At 38.3% G+C, this 17,631-nt stretch overlaps 1 protein-coding gene across 4 annotated transcripts in view; it reads right to left on the minus strand.

The window, feature by feature from the left end:
• The window catches only part of TRIM24 (tripartite motif containing 24), a 96,545-nt gene that overhangs the window by 64,340 nt on the left and 14,574 nt on the right, over window positions 1–17,631 (minus strand). For 2 of the 4 annotated variants that reach the window (XM_021079186.1, XM_021079188.1), the window contains exon 2: window positions 14,206–14,301. The exons of the other annotated variants lie outside the window; for them this stretch is intronic. In XM_021079186.1, coding sequence (XP_020934845.1) covers window positions 14,206–14,301 — 96 coding nt within the window. The remainder of the gene's footprint in view (window positions 1–14,205; window positions 14,302–17,631) is intronic. 4 annotated transcript variants of the gene reach the window in all.

Genomic DNA, 17,631 nt, shown 5'->3' on the forward strand with positions numbered 1-17,631 from the left:
AGACGACAGACTGTCTAGAGACCTCAGGACCTGAGATGACAATGGTGAGTTCACTGAGTTTCCTTTTAGCTTCATATATTCCAAAGTAGGTGCTCACGAAGCTACCACCTCAAAAATACCAACAGGTGTAAAAAAAAAAGTCCACAAAATCCTACTACCTCTATCCAAAGGATGAGGAAAAGGGCAGCCTGGCAAGACAGAAATACTCATTTTAACCCATCTGTCTTTCCTGAACCAAACCACTTCCAAGGCCCAAGAGCACATGGAAACAAACACGTGGAAGCCAGTGACACCTCAGGCCAAGTCTAGGGTTAGAAGAAAGCTTGAGGACAAGTAATGCCCTCAGCAACCCAGCTTTAGTGCCTTAAGTATTATCCTAATTTTACAAATCAGGACACAGAGCACCAGATTTCTCCGTGGTCATACAACCATGAAATGGCAACTCTGAAATCTGAATCCTGCCTAATGACACATCTTGCATACATTCTACATGGAAAGTACATTTTAAAAGGATATAGCATGGATTTTAAAGCTATATAGAGCCAGATTATTCCTCTCTACTGACTCCTCTATAACCCCTAAACAATCTTTCTGAGTCTCTATTTCTTCTGCTATAAAACAACAGCACATGATAATCATGATGTAATGGCTACCATATCGAGAACTTGTGCTTCAGTTACTGTGCTACATATTCCAAGCTCAAAAGAACAAATCTGAGGCAGAATTGTTAAATAGATTATATCAACAAATATATAAAGAGGGGCTGATGACACTGGGATGCTACTCGGTAAACCTGTGCATTATATACTCTGTGACCCCCTTAAAATCAGACAACAGTTGACTCCTTTGCAAAGGACCAGCACATCCTCACCTACTTCATTCCCTCAAATGATCTCTAGGACTACAAATGAATTCTGAGTCACAGAGGTAATGAGACCTAACATAGACCTAAGGCTAAATGTTGGTGAATCTCAAATTTGTGTCTTCATCCAATGCTTTACTCCTGAGCTTAAGATGTACCTTGTCAGCATGTTTAAAAAAAAAAAAAAAAAAAAAAGCACTGCATATTACAAAGTAAATAACTAAACATCTATATGAAAGTGATTCTTTTGACATATTATTCTGGGAAGGGTGAGAATACTGCAGAAACATAATTCAATTCCCATTTTTGAAAAGGGAAAATTTGAAATCTGAAAGGCACACTGGGAGTCAACCATAATGCAAGAGAAACAGTAAAACAAATGGACTAGTATAAATGCTATAAATTGCTTCTCTTTGCTGGTATCAGAAGATTTTAGACTATGCAATGAGAATAAGCTAAACAAAGAAATCGCCTATTTATTTGTTGTCTTCCCGCCCTCCCCCACCACCACCTTAGGGCTTCACCTGCAGCATATGGGAGTTCCCATGCTAGGGGCTGAATTGGAGCTGAAGTTGCCAGCCTACACCACAGTCACAGCAACACCAGATCCAAGCAGTGTCTGTGGCCTCACCACAGCTCATGGCAACACTGCATGAGCTGCATTAAGCCACTAAGTGAGGCCAGGGATCAAACCTGCATCCCCATGGATGCTAGCTGGGTTCGTAACCTGGAGAGCCACAAGAGGAACTCCCAGAAATCACTTATTTATTATTCAAGTTAAAACAACTAACAATTCAGTATTCTATTTACCTGTACATTAAAGGAAAAGAAAGGACTGTTGAAGTCACACATCAATTTCCATGTTTGCTAAATGAAATCATGAAAGATGTTTAGATAATTATATAATTAGAAATCAGAAAATTACACACTTACAAAAGTAGCAGGACAGGAGTTCCCGTCGTGGCGCAGTGGTTAACGAATCCGACTAGGAACCATGAGGTTGCGGGTTCGGTCCCTGCCCTTGCTCAGTGGGTTAAGGATCCGGCGTTGCCGTGAGCTGGGGTGTAGGTTGCAGACGCGGCTCGGATCCCGCGTTGCTGTGGCTCTGGTGTAGGCCGGTGGCTACAGCTCCGATTCAACCCCTAGCCTGGGAACCTCCATATGCCGTGGAAGCGGCCCGAGAAATAGCAACAACAACAACAACAAAAAAAGACAAAAGACAAAAAAAAAAAAAAAAAAAAAAAAAAGTAGCGGGACAAATGTACTAGGATCTAGTTTTTGCCTTTTTTTCCTACAAATTAAATATTTATAGTTTTGGGTTTTGAGATGTAAGACTTGCTATCTCCTTTCAGTTAAGGTTTTTTTTTTCTTTTTTTGTCTTTTTGCCATTTCTTGGGCCGCTCCTGCAGCACATGGAGGTTCCCAGGCTAGGGGTCGAATGGGAGCTGTAGCCGCTGGCCTATGCCAGAGCCACAGCAACACCAGATCCGAGCCGCGTCTGTGACCTACATCACAACTCACGGCAACGCCAGATCCTTAACCCACTGAGCGAGGCCAGGGACCGAACCGCAATCTCATGGTTCCTAGTCAGACTCGTTAACCACTGAGCCACGACGGGAACGCCTTGGTGAAGTTTTAGTGTCTAAACCTAAGCATGATGCAGGGCTAATGCTTTGACATTAAGTACTAGAAACAGGTGGCAACTCTGATTACTCATCTCTATAAAAGAGATGTATGTGAATTTAAATCCTCTTTTACACACTGCGGATCACAGGCACAGGTAAGGTGAAGGACAGGACCATAAGACGGATCACCACCAGTCAGGAAACTGTACTTCAACCTCCACAGGAGAAAACTGGGAGGATCTATACAATGTCAAATAGTGCTCTGTCCATGGTCCTGTCAACACCATTGATGGCGTTCTACAGTTGTGTAACAAAAGACCAAATTAAATGCTACCTACAAGAAACCCAACCAAAATACACAAGTTAAAGAAAACGAAAGGATGGAAATAGCTACACATTAAAATAATAAGCACATGAAACCTAGAGGGGACAGATGGGATTAAGATGGTGGAATAGAAGGACTGGAGCTCAACTTCCCTCCTAAAAAAATTCACAACTAAAGGCTGAGCAATCTTCACTCAAATGGACCAGAAACTTTAAAAAAGATATCCTACTCCAGAAGAAAAAGAGGAGGCCACATCAAGAGGTAGGAGGAGCGATTTTGTGATATAAACAACCCCATACCTCCCAGGTGGGAAGCTCCACAGACTGGAAACTAAGTGAGACTCACCTACAGGAGCGAGAGTTCTGAGCCCCACATCAAACTCTCATATGTGGGGATCCGGCACTGGGAGAAAGAGCCCCTGGAGCATCTGGCATTGAAGGCCAGTGGGGCTTGTGCGCAGGAGCCATGGGACTGGGGAAAATGGAGACCCCATCCTTAAAAGGCACACACAGACTTTCACATGCACTGGATCCCAGGGCAGAGCGAGGTCCCCATAGGAATCTGGGTCAAACCTGACCACAGTTCTTGGAAGACATCCTGGGAAAAACGGGAGAATGCAGCTTGATGTGAGGGAAGGCCATTGGAAGCAAAGCTCTCGGGAATATTCAGCAGCCTTTCTCTGGGGGTGGCCATTTTGGGAAAATCTGGCCCCACCCATCAGTGCTGAGAAGCCCCAGGGCAAACAACAACCCAGGGGGGACCAGCCCCACCCCTCAGTAAGCAGGCTCCCAAAAGACCCCTCAGGCTCACAGCTACCTCTAATCCCATCCAGAGACTACCCTCACCCACCAGAGGAATTAGAATCAGCTCCACCTACCTGTGGACAGCCATCAGCCCCTGTTATCAGGAAGCCTACAGCAAGCCCCCACACCAACTTCAAGCCACAAGGGGGGCAGACACCAGAAGTAAGAAAGGCTACAACCCTATTATCTGTAAAAAGGTCACCACACCAAAACCCTGTAAAAATGAAAAGACAGAGAACTATAACTCAGATGAGGGAGAAAGGAAAAACCCCAGAAAATCAGCTAAGCAATGAGGAGATTCTCAGCCTCCAAGAAAAAGACTTTAGACTGTTGATGCTGAAGACAATGCAAGACACTGGAAATAAACTGGAGGCAAAGATGGGTAACTTACAGGAAACAATAACAAAGAGATACAAGATATAAAACTGAAACAAGAAGAGATGCAAAATACAATAACTGAAATAAAAAATTCACTAGAAGCAGCTAACAGCAGAATACAGGAGGCAGAAGAACGAATAAGCAAGGTGGAGGACAGATTAGTGGAAATTACAGATGCAGAACAGAAAAGAGAGAAAAGATTGAAAACAAATGAAGAGAGTCTCAGAGATCTCTGGGACAACGTTAATAAATGCGCCAACATCTGTATTATAGGGGTGCCAGAAGGATAAGAGAGAGAGAAGGGGACAGAAAAAATATTCCAAGAGATAACAGCCAAAAACTTCCCTAACATGGGAAAGGAACCACCCACTCAAATCCAGGAAGCACAATATAAATACCATATAAAATAAACTGAAGGAGGAATACTCCAAGACACATACTAATCAAACTGACCAAAATTAAAGACAAAGAGAAAATCTTGAAAGCAGCTAGGGAAAAGAAAAAAATAACAAGGGAACTTCAATAAGGTTATCAGCAGATTTTTCAGCTGAAACTCTGCAGGCCAGAAGGGAGTGGCATGATATACTTAACGTGATGAAAGGAAAAAACCTCCAACCAAGATTACTCTACCCAGCAAGGCTCTCAGATTTGAAGGAGAAATCAAAACCTTCACAGATAAGCAAAAGCTGAGAGAATTCAGCAACACTAAACCTTACAACAAATACCAAAGGAACTTCTCTAGGCAGAAAAGAAAAGACAGCAACAGGAAACAAAAACTCCACAAATGACAAGGCTCACCAGTAAAGGTATATATACAGTAAAGATATGAACTCATCCATGCACAATTATACCACCAAAATCAGAAATCATGAGAGGAGGTGGGTGCAAATGCAGGACACTGGAGATGAACTTGCAATTAAGAGAACAACTTAAAGCAATCTCATATACATACAGACTCTTATATCGAAACTTCAGAATAACTGCAAACCAAAAATCTACAATTGATACACAAAGAAAAATCAACTCAAATACAACACTAAAGATAGTCATCAAACCAGAAGAGAGAACAAAAGAGGAAGGAAAGAGAAAAGAGCAACAAAAACAAATCCAAAGCAATTAATAAAATGGCAGTAAGAACATACATATCAATAATTACCTTAAACGTTAATGGACTAAATGCCCTAACCAACCGACACAGACTGGCTGAATGGATACAAAAACAAGACCCATATACACGCTGTCTTCAAAGAGACCCACTTCACTTCTAGGGACACATACAAGTTCAAAGTGAGAGGATGGAAGAAAATATTTCATGCAAACGAGGATCAAAAGAAAGCTTAAAGGTGTGTGGTGATCTCCTACTGTGGTGGTTTTTTGTTTTTGTTTGTCTTCTTCGAGTTACACCCAGGTATATGGAGGTTCCCAGGCCAGGGGTCAAATCGGAGCTGCAGCTGCCACAGCCTATGCCACAGCCACAGCAAAGCCAGATTCGAGCTGCATCTGCATCCTCATGGATGCTAGTCAAATTCATTTCCACTGAGCCACAAAGGGAATTCCTTACAGTGGTTTTGATTTGATTTCACTTGTGACCAGTGATTTGGCACATTATCTCATGTGTATTTGTCAGATATGCATCTTTTTTTGTGTTTTGTTCAAATCTTTATCTCATTTTAAAATTGGTTTTTTAATGACTGAGTTTTAAGTTATTACTATTAATGGGATTGTGTCCCCCCAAATTCATGTGCTGAAGTGTTAATCTCCACTGACTATACTTGGAAATCGGAGTTTTAGAGATTAGTTAAGGTTAAATGAGGTCACAGGGTGGGGTCCTAATCCTACAGAATTGGCAGCCTTATGAAAAGAGAATGCATGTGCACTAAGGAGGTTCCATGAGGACACAGCAAGCAGGCTGCTGTCTACAAGCTGGAAATGGAGTCCTTGCCAGTATTCTACCCTGCTGGCACTCTCATCTCAGATTTTCAGCCTCCAGAATTGCGAGAAAGTAAGTTTCTGTTGTTTAAGCTACCCAGTCTAAAGGATTTTGTTATGAAAGTCCAAGCAGGATAAGACAGGTTATATATATCTGGCACATATATATATATATATATACATACACACACACACACACACATTTATTTACTTATATGTATATTTTCTTGGTGCAAGCCTTCCTGAGATATATGCTTTGCAGATACTTTCCCCCAGTCTGGGGCTTTTCTTTTCATTTTTAAAACTGTTTTTAGAAGAGCAGATATTTTAAATTTTTATAGAGTTCAATTTATTAATTTTTTCCTTTCTGGACCGTGCTTTTGTGTCAAATATCAGAAATCATTGCCTAACTCGAGATCACAGAAATTTTCTCCTATGTTTACCTTTAGAAGTTTTATAGTTTTATGTTTTACATTTAGGTCAGTGATTCATTTTGAGTTATTTTTTGTGTATAGTGCAAAGTATGAATCAAAACATGATGGGGTTTTTTGCATATGGAAATCCAGTTACTATATTGTCTTCATTTTGTAGCTTTATAATAAATCTTGAAATCATGTAAAAAGAAAAAAAAGAAAAGAAACCTAGAGGATTTAATACTTCTACCAGAGTAGACAACAAAACTAGAACTATTACCAGATGTAAAGTGAGGACAGTGCATAATGATGAACAGCTTGATTTCTCATAAAGACATACAATCCTAAAAGCTCATATGCCTAATCAACAGAGGGTCAAAACACATAACGTAAAAACTGATATAGTTGTCAAGAGAAACAGACAAATCCACATGATACGTGAGATTTCCACTCCCCTCTCAGTATATTCAATAGACCAGTAGACAGAGAATCAATTAAGATATAAACACTTGAACAACAAGAAAAAATCAAGTAACTTGATCCAATTTGTTAGCAGGATGCATATTCTTATAGTGTGAATGGGTTATTCACCAAGATGTAACATATACTGGGCAATAAAACAAGTACAGATAGATTACTAGAACTAAAATCAAAAACACAAAATATTCCATGAAAACAATGAGATAAACTTAGAAAACAATTTTAACAGAGAGAACTGGAAAACCCTCAAATATTTGGAAAGTGAACAACTTACTTCCAAACAACCCATGTTTTTAATGAAGAAAAGCCTAAAAAAATCAAGATCTAAGCTTCTCCTCAACAAGCTAGAAAAAGAGCAAACTAATGCCCCCCAAAAAGGAAAAGAAAGGAAATAATGAATAGAATACAATGAAGAAGAAAATGGGAAAAAAGAAAGAATAAATCAATTAAATCAAAGCCAGTTCTTGCGCCTGGGGGAAGAATTAATTAACCTCTAGCTAGACTGATCAAGAAAAAAAAAAAAGGGGGGGGGAGACAAAAATAAAAAATAAAAGAGGCTATTTCTACAGATTTCAGGAACCTTAAAAAATTATGGAAATATTATCAACTTGATTAAATGTGTTGATTCTTTTAAAGACATAATTATCAAAATCTTCTTAAGAACAGAAAACCTGAAGAGTTCTCTATCAATTAAAGAAATTAAGTTGGTACTTAAAAACCTTCCCACAAAGCAAATGTCTAGACCTAGAAAGGTCCACTGGTGAATTCTATCCAATATTCAAGGTAATACTAACCCTAAACAATTCTTTTAGAAAATAGGAGGCACACTTCCCATCTCATTTTATAAGTCCTATAGTACCCTGATAGTACAGACCAACATCTCATTAGCAAGTATCAGAAAATCAAATGGAGAAATATACAAAAAGGATAATGTATTACTTAACCAGGATTTAGTAAAGCAATGGCTGGTTGAGCATTCAGATCAATTAAAGTAATTCACTATATTAACAAAACAAAGAAGAAAAGTCATACAATCACCTTTGAAAAACTGAATACCCATGCAAGATCAAACAAACAAACAAAAAAGCTCTTCAGAACCTAGAAATATAATGAAATTTCTTCAACCTGATAAGGACAGCTTATGAAAATCCTATACCTAACACATTTCATGATGAAATACTGAGTACTTTCTTGTGTGATTTGGAAGAAGGCAAGGGTGTCCACCCTCACAACTTCTATACCTAGCTATTTTAGTGTCTTTGGATAAACAAAGGAAAGGGGTTGGAAGAGAAGTAAAAGAGTTTATAGTCACAAGTAACACAATCATGTATGTAAAAAACTCTAAGGTATCCACCAAAAAAAAAAAAAAAAAAAAAAAAAAAGACATACTCAGAATACTTAACAAAAGATGTGCAAGACCAATATAGCAGCCTCTTCCTTCATCAAGCATACCCCTGGCTCTTTTGAGTGTTTGATCAAGGTCCAGGTCTGAAATAGTTGATTCTGGTAATTTTTTCTGGTTTTTTATTATCAGTGGAGGGACTGACCCTTAGACAATCCTGCTCTGTCATTTTTGAAAGCAGTCACTTTTTGATTTCATCAAAGTTTAAAAGTATTATACATCAAAGGGCACTAGCAAGAGAGTGAAAGAAAAGACAACTCACAGAAAGGGGGAACTTATTTGCAAATCATAAATCCAATAAGGTTTTAATATCCAGAATATATAAAGACCTCTACGACTCATTGAAAATTTAAAAATGGGCAAAGGATGAATAGCTATTTCTCCAAAGAAGATACGCAAACAGCAACTAAGCATAAGAAAAGATCCTCAGCATTAGCCATGAGGGAAAAGTAAATCAAAACCACAGTAAGGTACCATGTCACACCCGCAAAGAGGGCTGTTACAAAAAAAGGTGTATGTGGTGGGGAGGGGGTATGGACAACAAGTGTTGCTGAGGATGTGGAGAAATTATAGAGGCCGCATACATTGCTGTGGGATGTAAAATGATGCAGTCAATGTGGCAAACAGTTTGGTAGTTGCTCAAAGAGTTAAACACAGAATAACCATATGATCTGGCAATTCCACTCCTAGGTACCTACTCCAAAAGATTCAAAACAAGGACTCAAATAAACACAGGCACATCGTGTTACACTGTACTTTACTTTGCAGATATTCTGCTTTTTACAAATTGAAGGCTTATGACAATCCTGCATCAAGCAAGTTGGTGCTATTTTGGTGTTATTTTTCCAAAGCCTTTGCTCACTTCTGTGTCTCTGTGTCACATTTTGTCAATAAAATATTTCAAACTTTTTCATTACTATTATGCTTTTTATGGTAATCTGTGATCTTTGATGTTACTATCACAAAAAGATTATCACAAGATCCCAGATGATGGTTAGTTAGCATTTTTACAATAAAGCACTTCTTAATTAAGGTATGTACATTTTTTAGACATAACGCTATTGCCCAGTTAACAGACTATAATATAGTATTAAACATAACTTTTTTATATGCACTGGGAAATCAAAAAATTCATGTGAACTTGCTTTATTGTGATATTCACTTTATTACAGGTGTCTAGAACCAAACTGGCACTATCTCTGAGGTATGCCTATACTAGTATACTAATGTTCACAGCACTATTATTCACAATAGCCAAGTGGTGAAAACAACCCAAGTGTCCATCAACAGGTGAATGGATAAACAAAATGTGCTCTATCCACCAAATAGAATATTATTCAGCCAAAAAAAAGGAATGAAATCCTGATACATGCTAAATGATAAAACTTGAAAATATTACACTAAATAAAACAAAGCCATGCAAAAAGTTAGACCTATTTAATATTTCCACTTACATTAAGTACCTAGAATAGACAAATTCAAAAAGGACAGAAAGTGGAATGGCAGTTTCCAGAGTCTGAGAAAAGCAAAATGATGAGTTATTGCTTAACGTATACAGAATTTCTGTTCAGGATATTTTTAAAAAGTTCAGGAAATAGTAGTTACGGTTATGAAACACTGTGAATGTACTTAACATCATGGAATTGTACATTTAAAGATGGCTAAAATGATAAATTTTGCATATCTCAATTTTTTAAAAAGGTAAAGCACAGTAAATAAACCCAAAGAAATTCCATTAATAAAATAAATGGAATAAAGCCATGTAGTCCTTCAAAGAAATGAATAAAGCTGAAAGCCTCTGGCGGGGAGGGAGGGAGGGCACAATTAAGTGGCTGCACACCTACAAGACCAGTAATTGGAATAAAAGAGGATATAGTGTTAGATGATACAGAAAGGAAAAACCGGCAGAGGTTATCATGAACTGTTTGTATCAAAAAAATTGAAACTTGATACAAAATGTACAAATGCCCAGCCAAAAAAAAAATGAAATATCTACCATACTCTCTCAAGTGGAAAAGAAACCTTCAAGGGTCTTGCAGTTCCCATTGTGGCTCAGTGATTAACAGATCTGACTAGCACCCATGAGCATGCAGGTTCGATCCCTGCCCTTGCTCAGTAGGTTAAGGATCCGGCGTTGCCATGAGCTGTGGTGTAGGTTGCAGACACAGCTTGGATCCTGTGTTGCTGTGGCTGTGGTGCAGGCCAGTAGCTGCAACTTGGATTTGACCCCTAGTCTGGAAATCTCCATATGCTGCAGGTGCAGCCCTAGAAAACAAACAAACAAACAAACAAAAACAACCTTCATAGATAAACCTTTAAGAAAAACTGATTCATGAGTCAAAAATTTTCCCACAAAGAAAAGTCTAAGCCCTGATTGTTGCCATATATCCAAGAAAAAAAAAAAACCTTTTAATTCCAACCTTATACAAATTCCTTCAGAGAACTGAAAATGGTAGCGCTCTGCATTTCATTTTATGAGGTCCACATCACTCTAAAGGAAAATTCATCAAATATAAAAAGGAAAATCACAGGCCACTATCTCATTAACATAGAAGCAAAAATCACAACATGTCAGCCAAAGCAAATTCTACAATGCTTAAAAAGGATAATAAACCATCACTAAGTAGATTTCTGCCTAGGAATGCAAGATTATTATTATGAAATTAATGTTTAGAATTCACCACATAACAGATTTAAGAAAAAAATTATCCCCTCACTAGGTGCAGAAAAATTGTTTGACTTCCAAAAAAAAAAACCTATTCACGATTTAAAAAAAACCCACAACCCTTTTGTAGTTATTAGGAATAGATGGGGTGGTGTAAAGCCTTCAGAATGACACTGTTTCAGGGAGGGACAAGTAGACCAATAGAATTGGTCAGAATTGGCAGACTTATGCAAATATAAATACCTAGTAACTGACAGGGATGGCAGTACATTGGCAAAGAGTGGTATTTTCAATAATGGTGCTGGTGCATTTGGTAAAAAGCGAAACTAGACTCCACCTCTTACAAACCAACTGCAGTTGAACTGGAAACCTAAAAATAAAGAGCAGAACTATGAAACTTTCAAAAGAAAACAGAGGAAAATAATTTCAATGCTTTGGGGCACAAAAAGACTCAAAACTAAAGCACTAGCAACAATTAAAGAAGATTCATTAAATTAAGTTTGGGTAAAGACCCAACAAAAAAAAACTAAGACAAACAGAATGGGAGAAGATACTTAGAATGTTAAAAAATTCCTATTAAAATGAAACAACTCAGTATAAGGATGGGAAAGACACAAGAACAAGCACTTCACAAAACCTGAAATCCAAATGGTCAATATGCATATGAAAGATGCTCGACCTTACTGGCACTTAAGAAAAGCATACCAGATCCAAAGAAGTTAAGAAGAGACTACCATCAGACTGCCAGAAACTACCAAGGATAACACCAAGGGTTGATATGCATTCACATCTTAGCCAAGAGGAACACAGGTTAGCTGCTGGTGGGTATATACCTTCATACCCTATGACCATGAATTCTACTTCTCAGCTTAAAACAAACAAACAAACAAAAAAAGCCTCAGGATTCCTGTAAGTGAACAGGATACACTAACAAAAATATTAATAGCTGCTTTGCTCTAAAAAGTTCAAAATGAACATTTCAAATGCCCAGCAACAAAAGAAAAACTGTGGTATATTTATATAATGGAATATTAAATAGCAATAAAAATGAATGAACGGAGTTCCTGTCATGGTGGAGTGGAAACAAATCTGACTAGGAACCATGAGGTTGCAGGTTCAATGCCTGGCCTCTGCTCAGAAGATCAAGGATCCCGAGTTGCTGTGGTAGGCCAGCAGCTATAGCTCTGAGTGAATCCCTAACCTGGGAACCTCCATATGCCACGGATGAGGTCCTAAAAAGACCAAAAAAAAAAAAAAAAGAACCATAAGCTAAATGCAGTAACACGTATGACCCCTTCAATGCTAAATGAAAATAACAAGAAATGAAATACACCAATGTTGCTCCTTTTACCCAAAGTCTCCAAACAGGCAAAGCTAAATTATACTTACCATAAAAGTGAGGAAAGTGACTAACATAGATATTGGGCAAATGGATTCTCTCTACGTGACAGAAGCCGGTGATGAAAAGGGGGCACAAGGGGAGTTCCTGCTGTGGCTCAGTGGTAACGGATCTGACTAGTATTCATGAGGATGCAGGTTTGATACTTGGCCTCACTTAGAGGGTTAAGGATCTGGCGTTTCTGTGAGCTGTGGTGTAGGTTGCAGACATGGCTCAGATCCTGCGTTGCACTACTGGCTGTAGTGTAGGCTGGCAGCTGCAGCTCTGAATCAAACCCTAGCCTCGGAACTTCCACATGCTGCACATGTAGCCCTAAAAAGCAAAAAAAAAAAAAAAAGGAAAGAAAAGAAAACCAAAAGGGACACAAGAACTCACAAGAACTTCTAGGGTAAAGGCAATGTTCATTTCTTGATATGGTTGATGGTTACAAGTGTTCACTGAAATAGTGACCTATATGTGTGTTTTCCTTATACTATTTAAAAGTTTAAAAGTTCTAAGTTTTTTTTTGGGGGGGAAGCTTATTCAACAAAACTGAAAAAGCATGAAGAACACTTAGAAAGCAGCTGCAAAGACCCTAAGAAATAGATAAGGCCTGAACTAAGGGGATAAAAAGGGAGCAAATTTCTTACAAGACATAGAAAGGAAAGCTGACAGAATCTGTCTGGGAGGATAGCTTTAAAAAGTCAAAGCAGCAGCTTTGAACTTTTAAACACATACTGAATAAATATAGAGGAAAAGAGTATATAAATAATGAACTTTTCCATGATCCAATTAAATATTGTATTAACCAAATACTGCCACACAGGTATGTTTTTAAGAGATGTTTTCCACTTTTAAAATAATTTAATTTGGAGTTCCCTTTGTGGCTCAAAGGGATTGGTGGTGTCTCTGGACCACTGGAACACAGGTTCAATCCTGGCACAGTGGGTTAAGGATCTGGTGTGGCCACAGCTATGGTGCAGGTCACAGCTGCAGCACAGATCCAGTCCCTGGCTCAGTGAGTCCATGTGCCATGGGGCGGTCAAAAAAAGAAAGAAAGAAAGAAAATTAATTTGCCCTGACCAACACTTTTCTAGCTTTTGCTTTAATTCTACTAATAGCTGTACCAAGTACATTTTATTTTTTAAATTTTTTGCCATAACTGAGGCACATAGAAGTTCCCATGCCAGGGACTGACCCTGCGCCACAGCAATGACAATGCCAGGTCTTCACCTGCTAAGCCACCAAGTATCTTGTTTTTTCCCTACATACTTTTTAAAGTACCTATTTTATAAGTTGTTATAAAAAACAGGATTCCCCAGTCCAAATGTACAATGGACGACAGATAAGTCTTCATCCAAAACTCTTTCCCTCTTCATTATCCTGAAATTTCTTTTTTCTTTTTTTTTCTTGTTTTGTTTTGCTCTTTAGGGCCGCACCTGCTGCATGTGGAAGCTCCTGGGCTAGGGGTCCAATCAGAGCTGCAGCTGCCAGCCTACACCACAGCCACAGCAATGCTGGTCCGAGCAGCACCTGTGACCCACACCACAGCTCCCACAACACTGGATCCTTAACCCACTGATTGAGGCCAGAGATGGAACCCTCATCCTCAATGGAGCCTGGTGGGGTTCATTAAGTGCTGAGCCAGGAAGGGAACTCCCTGACATTTGTTTCTATTAATTTTCCATTAAATGAAACCATTATGAGCATTTACTAATAATACACACAACTGAGCCACAGAGTATCTTACATGTATATTTCCTTTCTCAAATAATTCTGTTCATAGTAATTAACAGTTCCTACATTTTTAAACTTGCTTCTTCTTTTTTTTTTTTTTTTAGGTACTTGGCACTAAACCAGTCCCAAACTTCCCAACAAATCCCGTTCAGTATTTTCAAACATATCAAGTCATCTATGAATTTTACTTTTGTTTCTTCAGATGTACCTTCTCTGAAGTCCTTCCTCCAGCTCCAATCTTCCTCAAGTTTGTTGCAAGCTGCCGTCCGGGGACTTTCCTTCATTATCCTGGAAATTCCTTTGCCTGATGACATTAACATAATTATCTATTTGCTTTATGCCAATGAAATTGGAATAGTTTCAAAGTAACTATACCAGTATAACAACTAAAAATAAACCACAGAAAGAAACATAGTATTTCTTTTTCTGTTTAGGATATAGCATATATACTAGAGATGCGCAATTAATGTTATGAGTTAAAATCAGATGAAAAATGCCTTTACTATATGTTAGTAAAACCAGTCAGTTGTTTATACTCATTAGTTTTAGGGTGGATTTTTTGGGGGGTGGGTTAATACTTTAGTTTTTATTATAACACACATTGTTCCAAAGAGCAGTGCTGCGGAGTTCCCACAGTGGTGCAGCGAAACGAACCCGACTAGGAACCATGAGATTGCAGGTTGGATCCCCGGTCTCACTCAATGAGTTAAGGATCCAGCATGCTGTAAGCTGTGGTGAAGGTTGCAAATGCAGTCGGATCCCACACTGCTGTGCCTGTGGCGTAGACCAGCAGCTGTAGCTTGATTCACCTCTAGCCTGGGAACTTCCATATGCTTTGGGTGCAGCCCTAAAAAGCAAAAAACAAACAAAAACCAATACTGCAATACAGGTTACACTTACACAGGTCTGGCTTTCATCCCTATCCCTTCCATCTCCCTCTTCCCTCCATTTGTAGCCATTTTTAGTTTTTTAAATTATTTCTCTTAAAAATATAAGCATTGGAGTTCCCATCGTGGCTCAGTGGTTAACAAATCCGACTAGGAACCATGAGGTTGCGGGTTCAATCCCTGGGTCTTGCTCCTCCCACCTGCACAGTGACATCCTAGAGTGTATCCCAACAGTTATCCATTGCTAGTCACTCCCAATTTTTCATCATGCAAGCAATGCTGCAACAACCCTGCACAGATCTCATTTTACACTTTTATGATTCTACCTTTGGGATATATTCCTAAAAGTGAAGGTAGCTGGTCAAGGAGGAAATACACTTCCAACTTTGCTAAATGTTGTCAAATTCCAATTTTACATTCCCACCAGCAAACACTGCTTAATGTCCTACCTTCTCCACAGTGTCACCCAGAAAGTATGTCAAACATGTGGGGGTTGTCATTCTAGTAATTGAAAACATGGTGTTTCACTGTAGTTTTAATTTGTATTTCTACTGCTATGAGCATAATGTCCTGTTTAACATACTAGTTCTACCACTTTTCTATTATCTAAAATCCACTCTACCATTATTCAATCTTTTCCTCTGCATTTTTTTTCTTTTTTTGGTCTTTCTATCTTTTGGAGTATTCACTTATTTTCATTTTCATTAGTGTAAACATTTGATGGTAAGAATTTTCCTTTTTTTTTTTTTTTTTGGTCTTTTTGCCATTTCTTGGGCTGCTCCCGCGGCATGTGGAGGTTCCCAGGCTAGGGGTCCCATCGGAGCTGCAGCAGACGGCCTACGCCAGAGCCACAGCAACGCTAGATCCAAGCTGTGTCTGTGACCTACACCACAGTTCACAGCAACGCCGGATCCTTAACCCACGGAGCAAGGCCAGGGATCAAACCTGCAACCTCATGGTTCCTAGTCAGATTTGTTAACCACTGAGCCACGACAGAACTCCCAGTAGGAATTTTCCTATGATAATTGCCTTGGCTATGATACAGACATTCATGACCCATATCCAGCCTGTCACCTGCTATAAAGTTTTAGAGGAACAACCACATCAACTTACTTATATACTGCCCATGACTCCTTTCATGCTATAATAGAAGAGTTTGAAAGTTGCAAGAGAGACCATATGGCCCACAAAATATTTAAATATTTACTATCTATCCCTGTGTAAAAAAAAAAAAAAAAGAAGTTTACTGACTCCAATGATGTATTGGTTTTGCTGTATCATGTTAAAAAACCTAGTAATTCTATTTAAATTTGCACCTAAGCCAAGAGATATTTAGCAGTATGTTAGTTCTCAGGTGGAAAGGTAGAAAGGCCTTTTTGAATTTTTGTTGTTGTTACTGATTTTTGGTCCAAAAATGGTCTATTTGGGGGAATTTTTGGAGAATTTCTTTGGGGGGAATTTTTGGAGAATTTTCTTTGTATGTCAACAAAAATTTTTTTCATCAATGTTGCACATGCATTTTTCAAAGAAGGTATATTCTCTCATCTGCACTATACAACCATGAGATCCACCTTTTGGCTTTGTTATTAGGTCTTCAACAGTCAATAAAATATTTGTTCACTTTATCATCAACTGAGGTTTTAAGTCTTTTATTAATATGCCCTTATTCTCATTGACTCGTCTACAACTTTTTTTAAAAAATCAAAGTTGTCATTAATATTCATGAATCCAAGAATACATCTTCATTAAGATTTGCAGCTTATAGCCTTTTAATATGTCTTACTTCTTTAATGATTCTAGCCTGAGTTCTACCTTCTGCAATATCAAAATAGTAACTTCTCTTTTCCTTTTATTTCATTTGTCTGGTGTATCTCTGCCTAACCTCTTATTCTGAACCTTTCTGAGTCTTTCAGTTTTGTGGTTTCAACCTTCTGCATGGAGCACAGTGGTGCATTTTGCTGTTAGTTAAGCTAAAAGTACTTTTTTCTCTTAAGAGGCCAGTCAGGCTTATTTAATGATATGCTTGGTATGGTCTCGAGCCTGTCATAAAATATATAAATTATTTCATTGTGTTTACTTCCTTTGTTCTTTTTTTCCCCTTCCATACTTCTTTTAGTATCTAGAATGGTTTTTGTCCTAATGGTCCTCTTTATATGAATATCTACATATAACTTTAATCCTCTCTTAATTAGTTTGAGCAATATAGAAATTAGCTCTTTTCTTCCTCTCATACCATCCCTGAACCACATCCCCCAGCATCTATTTAAAGTAATAATATCCTTTTGATGTCCTGGTGAATTTCTACAAAGCAATCAATGAGCCTATTAAATTATTTCTTGGTTGGCTGAAACTTATTCTCTAATAGCTTCCTCAGGAAAGATTTATGTGAACTACATTGCTTAAGTTCTTGAATAACTGTCTTATATGTACATTGTCAGGGCATATAACAAATATATAGTACTTTGTCAGGCCACCTTCCCTATGGTTCTCCTAGCATAAACTCTTCTGACATTAACATACAGACCCAACAGCATGGGACTGGCATAAAGATGGACACACAGATCAGTGTGACAGACAGAGGCCAGAAATAAACCCAGACATACATGGACAACTGGCATTTGACAAAGGCAACATGGTACAGAAAGAACAGCCTTTTCAACAGCAGTGGTGGAAAAATTAAAATATCTTTACGTAAAATGAACTTGGATTCATACTTTATATCATATACAAAGTTAACTGAAACAATA

Source organism: Sus scrofa, chromosome 18 (genome assembly GCF_000003025.6).
Source record: "Sus scrofa isolate TJ Tabasco breed Duroc chromosome 18, Sscrofa11.1, whole genome shotgun sequence".
In the NCBI taxonomy this organism is placed as follows: Eukaryota; Metazoa; Chordata; class Mammalia; order Artiodactyla; family Suidae; genus Sus; species Sus scrofa.